This window comes from Miniopterus natalensis, chromosome 21, assembly GCF_054644295.1.
Source record: "Miniopterus natalensis isolate mMinNat1 chromosome 21, mMinNat1.hap1, whole genome shotgun sequence".
Classification (NCBI taxonomy): Eukaryota; Metazoa; Chordata; class Mammalia; order Chiroptera; family Miniopteridae; genus Miniopterus; species Miniopterus natalensis.
In genome coordinates this window covers 10,373,988-10,394,979 of record NC_142101.1, presented here as the reverse complement: position 1 = coordinate 10,394,979, position 20,992 = coordinate 10,373,988, and the positions used below count along the sequence as shown (strand labels likewise).

General features: G+C 39.2%; 1 protein-coding gene across 1 annotated transcript in view; it reads right to left on the bottom strand.

Moving 5' to 3' along the window:
* SDCCAG8 (SHH signaling and ciliogenesis regulator SDCCAG8) overlaps window positions 1-20,992 on the bottom strand; it is a 155,362-nt gene that overhangs the window by 91,220 nt on the left and 43,150 nt on the right. The window contains exons 11-12 of the mRNA XM_087828849.1: window positions 19,919-20,053; window positions 16,970-17,086 (exon numbers count right to left, since the gene is read on the bottom strand). Coding sequence (XP_087684975.1) covers window positions 16,970-17,086; window positions 19,919-20,053 — 252 coding nt within the window. The remainder of the gene's footprint in view (window positions 1-16,969; window positions 17,087-19,918; window positions 20,054-20,992) is intronic.

The following is a 20,992-nucleotide window of genomic DNA, read 5'->3' as shown; positions in this document are numbered from 1 at the left end:
TTGATTTCACATGTTTCCAGTGCAGGCCTGAGAGGAACACTGATACCAGCCATCACTTCTGAGTGCTTCCCATCTGTTCCAACAATGGGGTATAATAACATGGATTAAAATGATAAGGGTATGAAGGTTTCCATTGTAGTAGGAATATATGGCTCTAAACACATATCAAATCAATACATACAAATCCACTCAGACTATGTAAATTATGAGCCATTTATGAGATTTTCAAGATTGACTTCAACTATATGGAATATTTACCTTTCAAACTGGATTTAGAGCCTAATCTCCTCCTGAAAAGTCTCTCCACTATGAAATGAAATGCACTGAGTTTATTTTAGTAGAAGTTATTTCAATAGCTTCATAATTTTCGTTTTATATTTATAAACATTCTAGAGGTTGAAGGGGTCAGCTATACTTGACTGTGCTTCATGGGAAGAAGTCATTGCTTCTGCTGTCCTTGGTGAAGACCCCGGGATTTGTCCCCACATAGCAAGGGTCTGCTTAATTTCAAAGACCTGAAAGCAGCTTCCTGCCACCACCACCTGCATTCCCACTGTGAGCTGACTGAATCAGTAAATCTGTCCACTGGAGACATACTAAGTTTAATGTATCTAGAGGGAAAAGCTTCCCAGGAATAGCTGCTTGGTCACTTACAAATCCACCTAATGGGATTATCAGCCAAGAGAATATTTCTGTGTTTTGTTCAGAGCTGTATCACGGGGCTATGCTAATGGAGTTAATAAACTCAACACGCTTTAACTCTGCGGCAGTTCCTAGTTTTACAAAGTTGGAAATCCTATGGCATCCTCTTCTGCACTTAGCATAAAATACTATTGAGGTATTAAAATACGACAGTTTTGTAATGTTGTTTGTGGACTGAAAAGGCCAGTGCAGGTCTATATTCCTCTGTACATATAAAGGAAATCTTTTAATATGCTGTTATCACCCCGTTAGAACTTTAAGACCAAAAAAAAAGGCTCAAAAAGGTAACAGTTTAGCTTCTTATTTTCTAGAAGGAAAAAAAATGTTAAGCAATATACTTAACATTCCAATTTAATAAAAAGAAAAACCATTTTACACTTAAAATGTTAGCATATAAAATTACCTTGATGGGAATATAAACTGGTGCAACCCTATGGAAAACAGTCTAGAGGGTCCTAAAAAGATTAAAAATAGAACAACCATATTATCCACCAATTCCACTTCTGAGTATTTACCTGGAGGGATCAAAATCACTATTTCAAAAATATATCTGTACCCTCAAATTCACTGCAGCGTTATTTATAATAGCCAAGACATAGAAACAACCAATATGCCCATCGACGAATGAAGAAAGGAGATGTGGTATATATCTATATCTATATCTATATCTATATCTATATCTATCTATATACCTGTATCCAGTGGAATATTATTCAGCCATAAAAAGGAGGGAAAGCCTACCATTTGTGACAACGTGGATGGACCTTGAGGGTATCATGCTAAGTGAGATAAATCAGAGAAAGGCAAATACCATATGATCTCACTTATATGTGGAATTTAAAAAAAAAAAAAAAAAATCAAACTCATACACAAAACAGACTGGTGGTTGCCAGAGGCTGGGGTAGGGAGATGGGTGAAAGGTACAAACTTCCAGTTAGAAGATAAGTTCCGGGGACATCATATACATATGATGAGTAAAGTTAACAACACTATATTGTATATTTAAAGTTGCTCAGAAAGGAGATCTTAAGAGTTCTCATCACAAGAAAAAAATGGTAACTGTGAGGAGATGGACGTTAACTGAACTTACTGTGGTGATCGTTTCACAATATATCATCATGGTGTATACCGAAAACTAATATATGATATGTCGATTATATCTCAATAAAGCTAAAAAATTAAATTAAACTTACATATTTACATTAATATTTAAATACATACATACAATTTTAAATGTGTATATTATATATCATTTCCTAACAAATTAACACAACACTTTTTAATAGTAACTCTAATTTAATTCATGTTAATAAAAAAGTTAGGCCTAATTCTAACCCAATCCTGTTGCAGGTACTTCAGAAGTATTTTGCTTGCTACAATAAGTACATTTAAAAGTAAAATAAAGCGACTCTGGCCAGTATCTCAATTGGTTAAACACCATCCCCATACGCCAAGGTTGAGGGTTCAAGTCCCGGTCAGGGAAAATTTCTTTTCTGAGGGTTTATCCTCATATAAAAAGACTGGCCTTTTCAAAGACTCCACCAAAAATGTTTCATATGCTTTTCTCTCTTGTGAAAAGAAGTACAAAAGCTGGGAGATAAAAGAATTACTACAGAAAAAAATCTATAAATAGTTACTCCAAACTCAAATGTTGATTACAGTTGTTGACAATTATCACCATTTAAAAAAATGTTTAATCACCTATTGAAAAAATGACCCAAAACAGAAGTAAAATAATACAAGATAATTCCAATTTAGGAAAACAAACTGCTAATTTATTCCCCTAAACAATTTCTTCCCAAGCCCTCAATTCAATACAGTGAATACTTGGACTAGCGGCTCTGTGCCTGCTCTGTGCCTCACACTGTATGGCATGTATGTTAGGTTCTGTGTATAATCCAGGTGCCAGTTACATACACTCCTCCAGTCTGTCCACTCTACCCCTTTATCACTATGAAAATACAAACAAACCCCTCCATTCTGATACAAAAAGCAAATCCAATGATACATCTAATTTCTCATATCATTTCCTCCTCAAATATACAGTCATCTGGGCTATAGTAAGTAACAAATTATTACAACACGCTTATTATAAAAATTTAATAGCAGACAATGTTTTATAAGCATTAATGATGAGGCTTCAGGATTCATGTTAAATGAAGCCTAACCATAATTTTCACACTGTAGTACTATATTTGGGGATGATTTTGTTCCTTTTATCTCTGTATATTAAAGCTATCAATAGTTTTCAATAGAATGATTCAAATGAAAATGCACTGAAATTTAAGATTAAAATATAACTTTGGTGGTATTACCCACTATTTTGAGTTGTTGCTAGTGCAGCATTCTCTGTGTGTAGAAGTATGACTAAACATGAATTAAAAAGTAATACTACGTATGAAACCACCCTAAAACAATTTCAATAAACAAGAGTATAAAAGGCATTTTGAAGTATAGATAAATAAAGATAAATAACTGTCAATGAACTGGAATATAGCTATTTCTAAGTTAAAGCTGATTGTGCCACAGGGAAACATTCTAAGTAAATTTAAATATGTGAAGTTCATCACGTATTTATGGTTTAGAAAAATACCTTCTTTATTATTAAATGTATTTACAATACTTTCAGGTTCTCATTGTGAGGCTAAAAATGCTTAAAATATACCAAGAATATTATTTAGGAACCTAAATTAAGTAGTTATTTTTCAAAATTGACACTACTTTATCTTAAATGAATCTCAGCAGAAAGGCCATTGCAATGTGGGATTTTCAACAATTTCCTATATTTTCCATTTATGCTTCAAATATCATATGTTTCAGATATTATAATTACATAAATGCCTATATAATATTTAAGTATGCTTTACAAAGTCAAAAATTTTATAGTAGATATAAAAGTACTGACAACTACAAGAACATAATTTCCTAAGAAAACTAGTTAACAAATCCAGTAATATTCCAATAGCAACTTGTTTTTTCAGTTATTGTATCAACTATTAAAAGTTGTGTAAAATAAATTGGCCTGCTTATTCTTAGCCAGAAAACAGGCAATTCTGGCAAAGCAATTCTGTCTCTTAGAAAGTGCATACATTTTTATGATGTTTCAACCAGAGCAACTTAAAACTCTTATACTCAATGTTACTTTTTTAGGAGTTACCTGAAAAATACCAGTTAAATATTCTGCTTTCTAAAGGGAAAATACAAGGAAGGCTTTGGGGTATTCTGCACCTAACTTTTAATGTACATTTTTAATTTATCAAATAAAATTCCTCTTCCATAAATTCTGTGCTATGTCTTCTAAAATATGCTCCTACCAAAACATTTGGGAGTTAGCTCCCCTGTTTACATCAAGACTTTGTTTAATAAAACCACAGGCCTTAAAAAAAAAAAAAAAAAAAAGATGCAGTTAGAGATAGAAGAGCCTCGGTCATCATCTTTACCCCCTCCCTTTACAGATGAAAACACAGGGGTCCAGGGAGTTAAACAACCCCCTGAAGCCCACTTGACCGAACTAGAACCCTGGTTTCAGATTTTCCGCGGATCCCCGTTTCCCTTCACATGTGGATAAATGCCAACCACAGCGCTAACTCAGTTACCAGCACAAACAAGCTTCTATTGGCAATAATTAATTTTTTAAATGCAATAAAGAAAACACATCATCTGTTTCTCCTCTGACAACTGTTACCCAACAAGAAGTTTTTCTTTTCGCTCTGTGTATTATTATTAAATTCTGTCAATCACAGACAATCGGAACAAATTTAAGACTCGGGGCTCCTTTTTCAAAAACTAAGGTTCATAAGACTTATATACATCACTTCTTAATTTAGAGAGAAAAAAAAGTTTTATCCGATTGTATTTTTATCAGTATTTCTGTTGAGTACAGATGTGGGGGCAGATACACCATTTCTCTCAAACCAAAAAAGCTCAAGCATTTAGACCCAATTCAGGATCTCAGCCTTTCACATCAAACCGAATGACTTTATTTTATAAGAAGTCACAGTTTCATTTTTCACTAAATCAGCTCCAAACGAATGGAAAAAGGAAACTCCTACCTACATAATCTTGACCTTGACCGATCACCAGTACAGGTCCCCTACAAATACAGGGGACCTCTGTGAGGTCACCTCTCTTTCTGCCCACACACTTTCTGTTACTCCGTGGTGCCCCCCATTGCAGAGAACATCGCACTGAGGCTCTTGCTTTAAGGTACTAAAGACAGTGGGAGAAGCAGAGTGTTGCTGAAAGCCTCCTGGAGCACTCGGACCCGCAGGCTGTCGAGTGCTTCCACCTAAAATCTTCTGGCCCTTGAAACAGCCTGTCTGTGTTCAACTCACCTCTCGGCTGCTACTCTGCTCGGAGGTGACACAATGGACCCTCTTCCATTGGAAAACTGGACAGTTTAAACTTATCTTCTGGGAAGGTTTTCACCAAAATTAATGAGATGTTCTTATGTGAGGGAGAAATAGCAAATTTCAACAACAAAGCTAGGTTTATTTTTAGAGGCATAACTGATTGGGGGAAAAAAACCTTCTGTACTGAGACATGGCGAACGTGATCTCACCTTATGGGGAGTTTTTAGAAAATTCCTTTCAGCTGTGGATTATATAAATATTTCTGTAAGTTCTATTTGTGGAACTTAGGAATTTATCGAACTTTGCTTTAACTCAAAAATAGCCTGTGAGTTCTAACTAATTTTGGAAAGAAGCATCCAAAGTAAAGTAGACGCTTTAGTTAATAAATATTTTGAGTATAGTTCTTTTAAATTAACAGCATTCATATGCAAGGAAGTAAATACATCTATCCGATTTATTGAGCACCTATCCAATCATGACAGTTCTGTGTATTAAATAGCTTTTCATAGTTTAGGAAGCACTTTCATGGGAATTACTGAATTTATATGCTGTGACAATCAGAAAACAAATTTTTGCTTTCACTCATTTTCATAAAGAAGAATAAAATAGGTGTAGAACAGGTAAATACAGGGTAATGACTAGGACTGAACACATTTTTTGAGATATAACGGACCTATAAGATTGTATTAATTCTAGGTGTACAACATAATTTTTTGACACTTTTAAAGGGATTTATTCAATAGCATGAATCAAAGAAATCCCAAAACATAATTTTACAGATTCTAATTCCTCAAATTTTCAATTTAGTCCATTTATCCAGGTTTAGATGAAAAAACTGAAGTTTCAGGCAGGCCCATCCCCTTTCCATCGGGAGTTTCCTAACACGGGTTTAAGTCCTGCCAACTACAGATCGACTCCTTATGTACAAGCACTCTGATTTCTTAGCCACCCATGCCTAATTTCTTCATTACTTGCCATCAATGTAATCGTCTGGCATATGGCTCAGTGCCACCTAAGCACACTACCTGTACGTAGTAGGTACAAAAGTAAATGTCTTTTGATTTTGATACTGTTACAACTTAACCTAGTTATTAATAAAAGGAAAGGAGCAAAGGGAAGGCCAAATAGTATACACATGTCATTTATGCAGCTTTGCCGAGAAGCTGCGGTTTAGCTCTCCCCAGGTAGCCACTGGTCTATTGCTAGACGCATGCCCAGGAAAGTCTGAGTGAAATAGGGGAGGCACTTGCCTGTCAGTCACACCTGGGAACAGGCCATTGGCCAGAGTAGGTGTGGCCACTGCGGGCATAAGAAGATTTGGGATATTTGGTCTCCTAAATAAAGGAGTTAGCTCTCTTGTGCTCTTGCTTTCCTGGCTCCTGACTGCAACTAGCCTGATGCTAAACCGGACCCAATTCCAACATGTAATGGAAACTTTGGACACTGGCTTTGCTTTTACCTCAGCTGAATCCCCAACTGCACATCTTCCAGAACTGGATTAAGGGAAATGGGACTTTGGAAACCCAGAGGCATAATTCCACACAAATAAAAATGCGAGTCTCAGAAAATTCTTTTTCTCCATATATCGTCAAGACCCTGCCCCCAGCACTTCCACTGATAACCATTTGACTGGAATTGTTTCAAAGAAAGCAAATGGCCTGGTTTTTAAACAGGAAAACAGCACATCAGTCTAAAAAGAAAACGTGGAAGGTAGAAAATATGAAGCTACAGGTGGTCTTCAGCTTCAGGTCCCAGGGCTGTACTGTTTAAACCACTGATCTCAATGAGGACATCAATCATGTGCAGATCAAACCCACTTGTGACATAAACCTGAGAGACTCCAATTTGTCCACATTCTTGCCAACACTTGTTATTACCTATTTTCTATTTTAGCCATCCTAGTAGGTATGAAGTAGCATCTCATTTTGGTTAGGATTTGTTATTTTTCTGATAGCTAATGATGATGAGCATCTTTTCACATGTTTATTCACTGTCTGTACGTCTTCTTTGGAGAAATACCTATAAGACTTTTGCCTTTTTAAAAAAAAAAAATTGAGTTGTGTTTTTATTATAAAATTGTAAGCAAAACTTAAAAATCACAGTTACAAGTCTCTTATCAGGTACATGATTTTTAAATATAGATATAAATATTTGATCCATCCAATGTCTTAACTCCTCTTTAAACTAAAACCTATCTGGGTTCTCATTATAGAAACTTCTATGGCTCCAATCACTATACACATAGTGGGCCTTCAGGAAATTAGGGAAGAAGCACTGACCCAGCTCTATTATTCTATGGTAAACTTAAGTGTAGAGAGACAAGTTGAAAATGATACCCTAAAGTTGTTAATTCAAATTAGGGTATGACCATTACCTCCTGGTATGAGTGAATTCAGATTTCTATGCAGAAAATTCTGAGCAAGTGCCAGAAGGGTCCAAAAGAAAAGAGAGCACTTGCAATGATGGAACAATCTTTCAAGTGGACCAATTCTTTCTCCCCCATCTTCTTAAGGTCTCCCTAAAGGTTTTTACCTCCCCCTTTCCCTGCCAGTCTCTCTAAGAAGACCTAGGCACCCCTTTGTACTTTGATGCAAACTTTCAGCTACAGCCTGACTCATGATGTGTGAAGCCAGGCTAATGCTATTACTTAATTTATTATGAGAGACAGAGAATATTAGAACTTTAGTTGTAGGTACAGAGATTGTGCATAAAGAAGAATTTTCCATATACTGAATGTTAGTGTAACTGATCCACTTAAGTACAGATGTTAACACCAAAAAGGGTTAAATTACCTTGTAAAGCACAGCAGAGGGAATATAGTCAATAATATTGTAATAACTGTGTATGGTGCCAGCTGGGTGCTGGAAATGTCGCAGGAATCACTTTGTAAGCATACGATTGCCTAACCACTATGCTGTACACCTGACACTAACACAAAATAATAACGAATGTCAACGGTAATTGAAAACTAAAATTTAAAAAGAGGAACGTGGAAATCTAAACACCTTGCCATTTATCAGTAGTCCTGAGCAGCCTGCAGTTATCTCTAGAATCTCTGTCCAGGACAGTCTCACGCTGGACTCCAACAAGGGTCAGGGAAACATGCCAGGAATATATGAAATCTCTAAGAGAATTTAAGATTTTTTTTTTCATTCTGATGATTAAAAAAAATTAAAAGGCCAAAAATGTAATATAAGCATGTTCTGGGCCATCTGGGTCCAGAAGCGCCACAGTGTCTCATCCCGTGGCTGTGGGGACGGCAACACCAGGTAGAACCGAAGGGGGAGGCGTTGACTACTGAGGATACTTATCCACAGGTGTCATGAAAGCTGGCCTTCTCCTCCAACATACTACCTTGGACAGACTGCTGTTGCCTAAAATCTTTCCAGTAGAACCTGATTCTGAATTCAGAGGAGGGCTTGCATTCTTGGGGCACATAAAACGATGTCTGTCTTGTAATTCCGTCCAACTGTTTAAAAGGCTAGACGCTTTTATTGCTCTATTATTAATGATAATGTAAAGAACATGATCGAAAATTGCTGACAGTAATATGACATCCTTAGAATCTTAACGGAAGTGTCATCTTTATAAAACCAGGGCGAATAGCTGGAAAACTTGGAATGACACTTGAGACTCATGCAATTTTTAATGATTTTATTAACACTTAATTCATAATTAAGTGAGGTGGAAATTTTTCCCTGTGTTTCTAGAAGCGTAGGAATTTAGAGCTAGACTGGGGATCGAACCTGCAGCCTTGGCATATGTGGATGATGCTCTAACCGACTGAGCTACCCGGCCAGGCTCACCTCTCCCTCTTCTCAGTCCCCCACCATTTTGTAGTTTGCTGATGACCGTTCCTATGTTTTCTTTGACATACAATTATTTGCATACCCGTTTCACATAATCCCTTCTTTAAGAACAGAAATTCGCTCCAGGCCAGCATGGTGTGTACAGTGTATGGTTGTTGAATGAAAGCAACAAGTGAAGTTTAGGGTAAAAAGATTCTAAATTTGGAGTCTGAATTTGTAACAGTGTCTGTTCTCTTCAAAATGTGACTTAGTCTCACTTTTCATGTACATGTGAATGGCCATGTTAAAGTGATCACTATGAAGAATCAGTAGCATCACATAAAAGCACTTAAGATATTGTTAAGTGAGAAAAGTGAAGACCAAAATTATATCTAGGCTCTGTTTACTACTTGCAAATATCATATATGCATATGGACAAAAGTAGAAGGTACAACGGAAAATGAAAACCATTTGCTCTGTCGGGTGATAGAATTATTGGCTTCTGTGAATGTGCTTATGTTTCTACAACTACTATTGTTTTTAGACATACGCATGTGTGGCAATTAGTAATAGTGTCACTGGCTATTGGTACTAATACTTCTGGGCTGTAAGAAAAGCGCATCTACTGTCCTAGTCTAACGCCTCTGGGCCTGCTGCCCCGCACCGACCCTCATTCAAAGAAACGCAGCGTGGCACCCGAGAGGATACTCTAGAAGGTGGGCGGGCTGGCCTTCGGAGCCCAACTTTTAAAGCCAAAAGAGCAAAAAACCTGTAAGGACCAAAATAGGAAATTGAAAACAGAAAAAACTGTATTTCTTTAAGGCCAGTTGTTGATGAATCTTATGCCTTCCTTCCTTGCAACAAAAATATTCTGATTTCAGTTTATAGTTTTACATTCCTATCTGAAGGTAAACGTCTCTATCTAAATATTTATCCCATTAGGGCTTGTTTTGTTTCCTCTCTGCACCCTTATCTCCTAAGTAGTCTTTGTAAAATGTATTTATTTACTTTATTTCATTTTTCTTTTTTTTATTGGGGTGACATTGGTTAATATGATCATATAGGTTTCAGGTGTGGGTTTCTATGTTACAGGATCTGTGTGCCCGCCAGCCAAAGTCAAATCTCCCATCACCATAGAGGGGGGTCCTAAGTCTTACATTGCTATCGTCAGACACAGTTTCTTTTATACATTTGATTTTTAAAACTGTATTACTATGGTGAACAGCATTATCATCTTTGCCTGAAAAGCAAATGCTCCTTTGTCAAGCACATGAAGTGCGTCTATGAACCAGGTTTACACAGTCTGCCACCTAAAGTCACTGCCCAGATCCTGAACAAAGTGACTAAGTAAATGCCAAGTGCCCCAGGGATTCCAACTTTTTGCATAAAACAACAAAAAAATCAAACTTATTCTTTTTACTGCTAATTTTGTGACTGCACCAACATAACTATGATTTATTAAAATGAAGGCATGAACTTTACATGGTGTTTTAGAAGAAGAATAAGTTCAATCGTCTTTTATTAGATGGAGCTGTTTTGAATTATTTCCATAATCCTATTTCCCCCATTCAAGCGTCATGCGGGGCAAGAACAAAGAGGCCGATTGATAGACAGACGCCTGGCTGGAGAATTTTCTCAGGATTCGAGGCTAGGCTGTGATAAGAACACAAATTTCTCTAAGTACGCTGAACAATGCTTTAGGGCATACTTAGGGAAGATGCTATAAAAAAAAGCTTTATTGCATCACACACGAAACCAGACTCTCCTCTTGTGGGCTGTAGCCAGCATGAAGTTCACACTACATTAATTTGCACTTGTCGATACGCAGCTTTGCAAGTATTTTAAAGGCATGTTCAAATGTGTGCTCTGTCTCCTTGCCTAGAATATAAACTCCCCAAGGGCAGGACCTGGGTCTCCTCGCTATGGCCCCACGGGGTCTGCGACACGGGTCTGGGCCGGCCAAGCCTCCGGGAAGGGCTGATGTCTGAGTGCGGAGCGGGGAAAGGAAGGAGCTAAGCCTCCAGCAGCGAGAGGGTGTCAAGAACACTGGAGAGCAACTCTGTCATCACCAGGCCCGAGTGATTACATGTGCTAGCGCCATGCCCAAGTGGCCCCTGTCCCAGTCATTTCTGAGAGATGGAAGTGAGACCGCAGGTGGTACTTGGAGAAGTCTCGGGAGTCTAGCTCCCAAGAAGCCATCTATCACGCCCGTATATTCCCCCAAAAGCCTTCTGAAGGGAGAAGACAGAAAACAGACACAAGGCAGAGGACAGAGCGGGAAGGGGTTTTACTTTAATCTGTTGGGGCTAAATTACAAGTAGAAAAAGACGAATACCACCAGCAGCCCCTTTCACAGAGGCAGTGAAACATTCCTAGGACGTTTCCAGCATCAAACAGAAGGCAGCGGACCCCAGGGGTGTTCAGGTGACGCATGTGCTGCTACTACTTAAAACTGACATTTCAGGGGAGTTGGTTCCCTGCTTTCTGTTGGGACAATCTCTCCAGTCTTCCTACTGGCAGAACGTTATTATTCCCGGCTCCTGTGATGAAATCACTTTGGTCTCTTAGTCTTTGCACAGGGAAGGCCGAGAACAGGCTTTCTCCTTGGGAGCATCTGTCCTGTCCTTGGAGACAGTGCGCACAGTCCGGGCCTCCCTGAGCAAAGAGGTACAGCTTTTACTTATCACTTCTGTTCTCTGGCTTTCACTAGGGCTTATTCTTAGGACTTATTCTTAGGACGTGCTGGGCTTCCTCTCATCCTTCCACAAAGCCAAGCAACATAGATGCTCTTTCCCCCACCACCCGGTTAATTCCGCTGAGCTTAGGAAATCTCTGAATCACAGCGCCATAGATGTGAGCAAACCTCAAGTCCTTTTTTGCCCTAGTTTTTCTGGCCCAAATTTTCTCATCTATTTCTTTGGTATATGCGCCCTACCCTTAAATACCTGCTTTGATTACCCCACTCGGGTAATTTTGAACTGCAATCCTTCCTACTCAATAGTAGCCACAACTCCAGAATTATAACTTACACATGCTGGTAAGAAAGTCTTATCTCTACAGTTTTTGTTACCAATCTAAAAAAAAATAGTAGAGATACATTTTTAAAGTATTTATACTCCCATCGAAGCCATGAGTAAGCCACGTGCCACTAATCAGACAATGACACTATAACCCGTCCTTTGCCCAGTTGGCCACGTGATCAGATGACTAAAAGACCAGGGATGCGGCATATTTGCTGAACAGTAAACACTGGAAAGCCATGATGTTATCATTTAACATCTAACTCTATGTTCCACATTTTCTGTAGTTTTTAAAATTAAATTTACTGGGGTGACTTTTTAATAGGATCATGTAGGTTTCAGGCGCACATTCCTGTGACACATGACCTGTACATGGCACTGAGCTCCGCATTCTCATAAGGCAAGGGAAACTTTCACAGCTGTATTGCTGTCCTCCAGGCGGGGCTGGCAAACTTTTTCTGGAAAGGGTCAGACAATAACTAGTTCAGTCTTGTGGGCGATGTGGTCTCTGCCTCGACCCCTCAACTCTGCCTTAGTGGCGGCCAAGCAGCCACAGACAACACATTAACAAACGGGTGTGGGCGGCTCTAGCACAACTTGATCTGTGCAAATGGGCAGCAGGGCCCTGGGCTACCGGTGGCCAACCCACGTCTGTATTTGTCAGTGGGGTATATGCATGTGCGTTAGACACCCAATCGTGTGCCTGCCCCACAGCCACGGCCGCTTCATGGGCGTGTGAGCTGTGCTTGCAATTTAATGCTCTGTGGTGGACGTCTTGAAAGTCTTAAGGATTTGATTTGATTTCACTGATTTTTAGAGAGAGAGGAGGGGAGACGGAGAGAGAAACATCGATCGGCTGCCTCCTGCATACCTCCCACTGGGGACCGAGCCCTCAATCCAAGCATGTCCCCCGACTGGGAATCGAACCTGCAACCCCTCGGTGCATTGGCCAGTGTTCGGCCGACTGAGCCACCCTGGCCAGGGCTAAAACCTCAAGGATTTTGTACTGGAATTTGGGTTTCTGAGTGAAGTCTGATGGAACAATGTAGCCAGGCTCTGTGTGTGCTCTTGTTTCTCCCCTGTCCCTCAGCAGCCCAGGGGGCAGTCCTCAAACACTGCTCCGCTCCAGCTCCTCTTCCCGCCCTGACCTGTGACCTTGTTGTTCTCACCCAGGGTGACATCTGTTCTCTCGTCCCTTGCCCCTGGCAGGAGCCTGGGTGTGAGGCTGGGGAAGGTTGGGTGGAGCGTGTACCCTCCTGGCATCTCAGGGCAAGACACGAAGGTGACCATCCCTGTCCCAGGGCGGCTGCACCACAGGAAACCCAGGGGACTCAGTGTGGAGCCGCTGGTCCCCCTGATCCAGGGACTGAGTGTGTCCTCATTGGAGGGTGCAATCTCTAGGGGGTCGTGTGTCTGACCGCCTTGGGCTGGTAAGAGTGACCCCCTCCGCTCCCACTGGGGTGGTCTGTATGTCCTTGGCCGGTGGCAGGGAGCACCCAGAAGCCAGGGGCACATGTGCAGGCCCAGTCGCTGGAAATGTGTGTCGCCTGCACTCTCCCATGAGCGTCCCTGTGCAGGAGGGACCCCGACCTTAAATAGCAAACAGAAAACACCACGACGGGTCAGGTGAGAGACGAAAGGAAAACATTTATCTTTTTCTACCTTGAACCTCACTTTTTCCTGCTTTTTGAACAAAGGGCCCTGTATTTTCATTTTGCACGAGGCCCTGATCAAAGCCTAGGGCCCTAAAGAATCATCTTCTGAGATTCATCTACCAAAATGGAAGCTGACAAAGAGAATTCCACTCATTTCAGAGTCGGCAACCTTTGCAGTGCCCGGGGAATGAAGGGCTTCCTGCGGCATTCCTGAGCCTCAGTTCCCAAGGTGTGAGGCTCTGAAATTCATTATGTGTCATGAGCTTCAGACTCTAGGGGCTCCTTTCAGGGCCTGGCGACTGGCGCGCCCGCGTGTAGCCATTCCCCTCGACCAGCTTCCCACAGGACTGATTCCTATTCCTTTCAAGTGATGTCACCTTATAAATATAAAGCACAATCAAATGATTGTGCATGAAGTTTAATAAAACAACAAAGAAAGTTGAAATTCTGTACTATTTCCCTTTATTTCCTATTTAAAAAGGCCACGCTGTAACATTCTAACATACCTACCCTTCTGATTTGAAAAAACCAAGTGTAAAACAAATGTTGTTGAGATGGTAGAAGACATTTGAGTATGGGTTGAGCATTAGATGATACTATAGAATTACTGTTAATATTCTTAGGTGTGATCATGACGGAGTGATTATGAAAAAGTACTTCATAAATGCACAGAGCAGTGCTAATAGATGAAACAACAGGGTCTGAGATGTGTCTTAAATACTTCACCAGAGAAGGGGAGGAAGAGACAAGAAGAGAGGAAGGGAGACGGAGAAGGCAAAGTTGATGATACGAAGACAGACAAAGGAGAGAGAAATGTGAGATGGAGGAATAGAGCTGGCAGAAGGCTGCTGCTGAAGGAAAGTGGGAATTCATTATAATATTCTCTTTATCTTCATATATGTTTTTAAATTCCCACGATGGGGTATGTGTGTGTGTGCACCTGTTGCTTACACAAATTTTCTAATAAAAATCAAGATACAGATGTTTTCATTGTCCTCCACACCAAGTGTCTTTTTTGTGTGCAAGAAGCAGCCTGTGAGGTCGACAGGGGCTCTCTAATTCAAGAGCACATAGGGGTTGATGCAAAGGGTAATCCCCCCATGGATTCCTGACACAGTAAAAACAAAAGAGAGAGAGAAAGTGGGAGGAAGAGATCGCCTTTTTACTCTCCTAACCTTTCTTCCTAATTACGCCACAGTCAAGGCTTGGGTCACAGGGAAAATGACTTTGGTGGTGGACCATTTGCCCTATTTAGATACATCAAAAAAGCCCTTCTTCTGACCACATTCCAGTCTCAGTTTCCCATCTACTTTAGAGATGTGCCAAGGGGTCCGATTAGCAAAAATATGACTGAAATGACTGTGTTCCAAGGAACACCCTTGTTTGTACACCTAGAGATCACCTTCCTGTTGTTCTCAACTGCACGATTTGTAAGAGTTAAAAAGTTAAACACACTTTATATTGTTAGAAGTAAGGCAGATAAATGCTCAACATGCCCAGCTGCTAAAAGTTAAATGTAAATTTCTCTCTTGAGTGCAGATGGTGGCCAAGCCAAGTAGCTCTTGGGCCTCGCAGACAGAAGGTCAGGTCATGGCTGAAAGACCAAAGAACAATCGCTGCTTTGCTCCTCCAGGTCATCCATGGAACGAGACACCACCGCTCTCTTTTCTGAAACTGTCTGTTCGGTGCAAAACAGTGACAAAGACTACCTATAAGATTTCCTCACATTCTGTCCAAGGAGAAGCGGTCACAAGGGCCTCGCATCACAAACGTCTTGTGACTCTTCAGAGGTTTTGTTCCTAACTCTCTGATCTCCTGAAAAGGCACATCTCTGTCTAAAAACAGCACTAAAAATCATACAACTGTTAATGTTTCATTATTTAGCAGGAAGTGTTTTCAAGTGAAAAGGGCTCCTTTTAAAATCCTGCACCTTTAGCCTCCACATCAGTGCTGGTTAATTAAAAAGAGATGTGAGATATAATGCTAAAGGACTAAAATTATAAAGACATACACGTTTTTTCATTTACAAGTGATGATATCATGTTATTGTTCCCTGAAGTGTTTTTTCTCTGTGGGACCTTATAATGTGATTTGAAATAACTCAGAAATTCTTCCTTGCTGTGTTTTCCCAGTTAGTCCAAAACATTATGCTGGCAGATGCTATAGAATAACATAAAAAGTATATAACAATGCTAGTGAGTATGCGAACGTGATACTTAAAAAAAAATCCTAATACACCAGCAAAGGAAAGTTCCGTGTTTGGTCCGATAGTCCTAACCTTCAGTCCCCGATAGAAAGGATTTTCGATTCCATTATCAGGCACGCCCCCAACTGGATGGAATAAATAGTTCCATAATTTGTGCCTGTTAATAATGAGAATTCTGAAAACATGAAATTCTCTAACACTTTGAATATAGTGATACAAAAGCAGAGTTTGATTTTATTTGTTTAGATTTTAATCTAACGCCAGGGATTTCCATTATGACTTGAAAAACTTTTTATACTAAGTTTCATGATTACTTTCATTTTCAATATTTTTCCCAGTTGTATTTACGTCGTAGAGAGTTGATCGGGTCAAAAGGGAAAATATGTTGGCAAATACGATAAAAAGCTTTCAACTGGAAACATGTTTTTAAAAAATTTACTGAGGGCTACCTGCTTTTAAATTGCACCAATTTCTTTAAAACACTGACACTAAGACTTGTCTTATTTTAATTGAATAGATTTATCAACCTGCTTTCCTGGAATAAAAAGAATGAAAGTCTTCAGTGGTTTGTGTTGTAACATAAAAACAGAAAATCAAGGTCAGCCTATTAGAACTGCTTCTCTAAACTTTTTATCCATGCTGTTGATTAAAATTGGGGCATCTATATGATCTCAATAAACATATAACATGAAAAACATCTGTTCAAATTGAAATTGAAGTAGGCAGAGTCTTCTCCCTAACATTTCTAATTCACTGTACTTAGGCACCCTGAGCGAACGTATTCCTGGGTATCTTGGTTAAAACTAGTTTCACGCTGCCAACAATCAATTTGATTGACATATTTACATATCAACTCATCCCATCTTACAAATTTTAAACTTTTTCACTTAAAATTGGATTCAAGTTGGCATCCTGCGAGAACTTTATGTTCGTATATTTTAGGTTCAAACTGTGCATTAGAACATTTTTTTTTTTTTACTTTTGTAAGTAATAGATACACATAATCCAAATGTATATTTATGACCTGTCAGATTGGAATTTCATATGCATGCAGTTGTATTCTCACCATTGCGTGTGAAAGGTGATAATTTGAGGCAACTATAAATGAAGTTCTTGTAAGAGCACAAACCGGATCGTTCTATTAGGTGGAAACAATATGAGAGAAATAAATGACTCGGGGGGAAAAAAGCACAGCAACTTGGGGCCGAGCATCCAAGCCCCGGTGCTCGCTCGTGTCACCTCTTACCTCATCCTTCCTCTCAAGGTCCCTTTTCGTTTTCGTCCTGTACTCTCTCTGCTCCCTCTCGGCCTCGTCCGTCTCCAGCTTGGTTTTGTTCAGCTGGTAGCGCATTTCCCCGCACACCTGTGAGAGTGGGAAACCGCATCAGTGGCTGCGGAACCGCCCGGCCAGGCCGCAGGCAGGTCTTCCGGTGCCCCCTAGAGGTCACTTGAATAAAATACAATAAAGCTTTTCTAAGACCGGCGCTTGCTTTTATGAGACCACTCGGTAGAATATTCTGTCTAGATGCGGAGGCCGCATCAGGTATTGCTGAGTCTAACAATTTCAAATTATGGATTACCTAAAATAACTAAGGAATTTAGGTAATGTGTCCATGACTTATTATGTAAAACCACAGTTTCAACTGCTCATCCAAAATGCATTCTCTCAATTTCAACTAGGCAAAATTATTCATTAAAATGCTAAGCTATGTTATTACTCATTTAAATTGCTATGGTTAAATAGACACTCTGTATTATAAAACTTCCCTTTAAAGACTTTATTGGCTACTATTTTATTTAAGAAAATTTATCTAAAAATTTTTTTCTCTCTTTGAATAGACTACATCATTGATATTTAGGGGTAGTAGCCAGTAGTCACTCTAAGCTTTGTAGATAATGTCAGTCTTATGATGCACAATAGCATGTATTTAAGTTAGGAAAGGTTGTCTGGTAAAGGTCACAAGCTGGAACTAAGCACATTTTGCATTTGTAACTATAGATTTAACATAAAAGGAAAACATACACTTAAGTGTAATTATTCTAATGTATCATTAAATAATGAACATGCATAGTATCTTAAAACTGTCCTTTATACAATTGTTTTCCAATCTGTCTTCTCTATAGACATAAACATATTTGGAAAATGCAATTAGATAAATCCAAGTAAAGAAATTACAAGCCTTTGGGATAACTGAGAACCTGTAGAGAGACGAATTAATACACAGTTCGGCTCAGTGAGCCTCTCATTTACAAAAACAAGTTTTAAAAATCATGTATCATGCAATGGTTATACTTGCTTGAAACTTTTCAAATTTGGTATTTCTCCAAATATGATGAATAGAACTTTGGGAATTAGTACCATCAAAATCAAGGTACTAGAATCTTAGAAAACCTATGTGCATTTCCTATGTTCTAATAAAAAAATATGTTTAAAAATCATCTAATCTGTGTTCAAAAGGTATAGTGACAAGACAGAAGAAAAAACCACCAAGATTTTATCCAAAAAGCTAGAAAAAGAATAAAATTACTGAAAGTTCTATTTGAAATTCAAGTGCTTTCACTGTGTGAGAGCTGATCTTTCCCATTTCAAAAAATTAGCAATTTACAAAAAGTTATTCATTTTAAAGCTAAATAAAATTTTAAAACTAAGTGACAGAAAAAATTGGAGGGGCCCTAATTTCCTTTCCTTCTTAGTTCTTCATTGTTTCAACCCATTTGATTTACATACGTGAATGAAATGACAATATCCAACTTGATAATACCAGGAAATAATAATTATACAATCACGGTGTTTAAAACGCAACACCAACACAAAATTATTATATGTAATAAATGTCTAAGCAGGAGGTCTCATTTTAAATTGTTTTGTCCCTTAATTTTATTTTGAAAGCTCCCTTGCCTTCTTCCTTTCAGTTTAGCATTTGCTAAGTTTATCCATAACACTTAAATTCTACTTAAAATACATTGACAAATTAAGTTGGGCTAGAATGATATTATCTCAAGGTTGGAAGCAATCTCAAGGCACTCTTCTGATGCCTGAGTCCCTTTGGACAATTCTAAGGACAGATCATGTTCTTTCTATAATTGTACATATTTCAACAGAAAGTTCTTTCCCTATAATGAATCGACAACCCTTGCCATAGCTTTCACCCATAAATTTGGGTTAACCATTTCCATCCCTCTGCATCAATTTTTACTTCTACCTCTCCCCTCATACAAACACATCAATTATATTGGCAAATGTGATATTTTTAAACCTCTGCATTTGCTAGTTTGATTTTAAAAAGCAAATGATAATTATATAAGTTCAAGGGGAAAAAAGAAAAATTAGGCTCATGATGTTAAAGTTCACTTTAATTACTAAATTATAAAGCAACAACGACCTTAGTGTATCAAAATTTAGGAAAATATGTTGAGTAGTAAAATTCAATATGAAAGGGTATGTATGCATTTAAAAATAATCTGTGTATGTATTGGTCAAAAATAAATTCGTTTAACATTACATCAGGTATTTAGTTTCTTTGCGTTAAAGCAATTGATTACTAAAATCTACATGGACTCCTAGCATTTCTTAAATATGTACCTTACATTAGACAGTTAAGGCCATTAAACATTTTAGTTCTAGGTTCACAAGACTGAGATGCCCATACAGCAAACACTGTGGCTTTTAAAGTATAAACTTAAAGACCAATAAAATAATTAGCTGTAGGATTAGAATTCTGATTTTAGAGAGCAAGTCTGAAAATAAAGGGGAGGTACAAACTTTTTGATGTTAAGCACACTTTTCATGTTGAAAATATGTCTCTTAGTATTATTATGAAGATCAAACCTATGCCCTCTCTGGCAAAAATTACTCCTGATTAGCAAATTTAAAAATACTAGTTTTATCAAATATTCAGTGATTAAAGTAATAAAGCTTTCTTATTTAATAGTCTGCCTCAGCCACTGAGCTCTTAGGCTCTTTGAGAATATTATATGTGTCTAATTCATCTTTTGCAGTATTTGCAACACCCAGCAAAGGGCCTGCCCATGGTAAGTGCTGTAAATGTTTTCTGAATGACAACTAGGTAGACTTGTATTATCTGGAAATAACAAAACTTTTCTGCTCCAAACTTCTTTCTGAGCTTTGCACATGAGGAAAAAATGTTTTAAAAAAACGTCTGAGTAATTATTAAACTGAAATCTTGTTTTGTACCTTTGTGACGTCCATCTCCCGGGAAGCAAGCTGGTTTTGAATTTCTTCTAGTTGGTTAATAGCTGAAACCTTCTCTCTTGTCACCTTTTCCACCTGGGCCTCCAGCTGGGCAATGTTCTGAGAAAGAGCCAACATCTGTAAGAGGAAATAGAAGCCCTAAATGGTAGTGTCATTTGGCAAACTAAATATTAAAAAGATGTACAATTCCTAAGAGCCTCAGCCACTGAGCTCTCTGGAAGTCATTTCTCTGTGGGTTGGGCATGTCCACTTCTTTACATCTTCAACTCATCTGTCCCCCATGGCTTAAATATGTTACTTCCCTGGTTTCTACCCTCATTTTGGGAAACATGATGATAAAATCAAAGTTTTGGTTGCAACTCTAAGGTGATAGATAGCAGACACCTATGTACGTTATGGAGGAGAGACTGACGTCACTAAATTTCAGGGCCTATGTCAAGGAATCAGACAACTGGTGAAGCCGCCTCCCATGCAGAGGGCAGGGAAGGACAGATGGGGAGAGCTGGAGGGCAGACAACTGCAGAGAGAGCTCCTGGAGGTCTCCGAAGCCCCCTCCCTCCCCCCAACACCCTAAAGAGGAGGCGCTCTGCAGTCCCCCAGCCTTCCCATTTCCTAGCTAGCCCGTTCCTCCTGTAACGCTGCACTGGGCCATTGCCCTCTCCTCCAGGGAGGCTTCTTTGAACCCAGCTCCCAGCACAAAACAGAAGCTCCTTCCCACACTCAGGGCTGCTATTCAGCTAATGGGCACTGGGGTAGTCCTGCCTGTTGTTTGCAGCGGGCCTGCGTTCTCGGGTTTAATGTTTTGACTGTCACTCTGGCACGTGCTCCTACGACCACCTCTCTCTCGCCCCAGCCCCTACATGCCTCTAGCACAGTACTTCTCACACTGCTTAGCTATCTGATTCCTCACTAGAACTTCTAAGTTTCTCGAGGGCATGTTCCTCAAGAGGCCCCAAATGTTTGGTAGATGCATGAATAATTAAATCAACGGCTTTTTTGAGGGGCTCTATGGATACCAGGTTCTTCGTTTTTCTTCTCAGTGTTAGGAATGCTTTC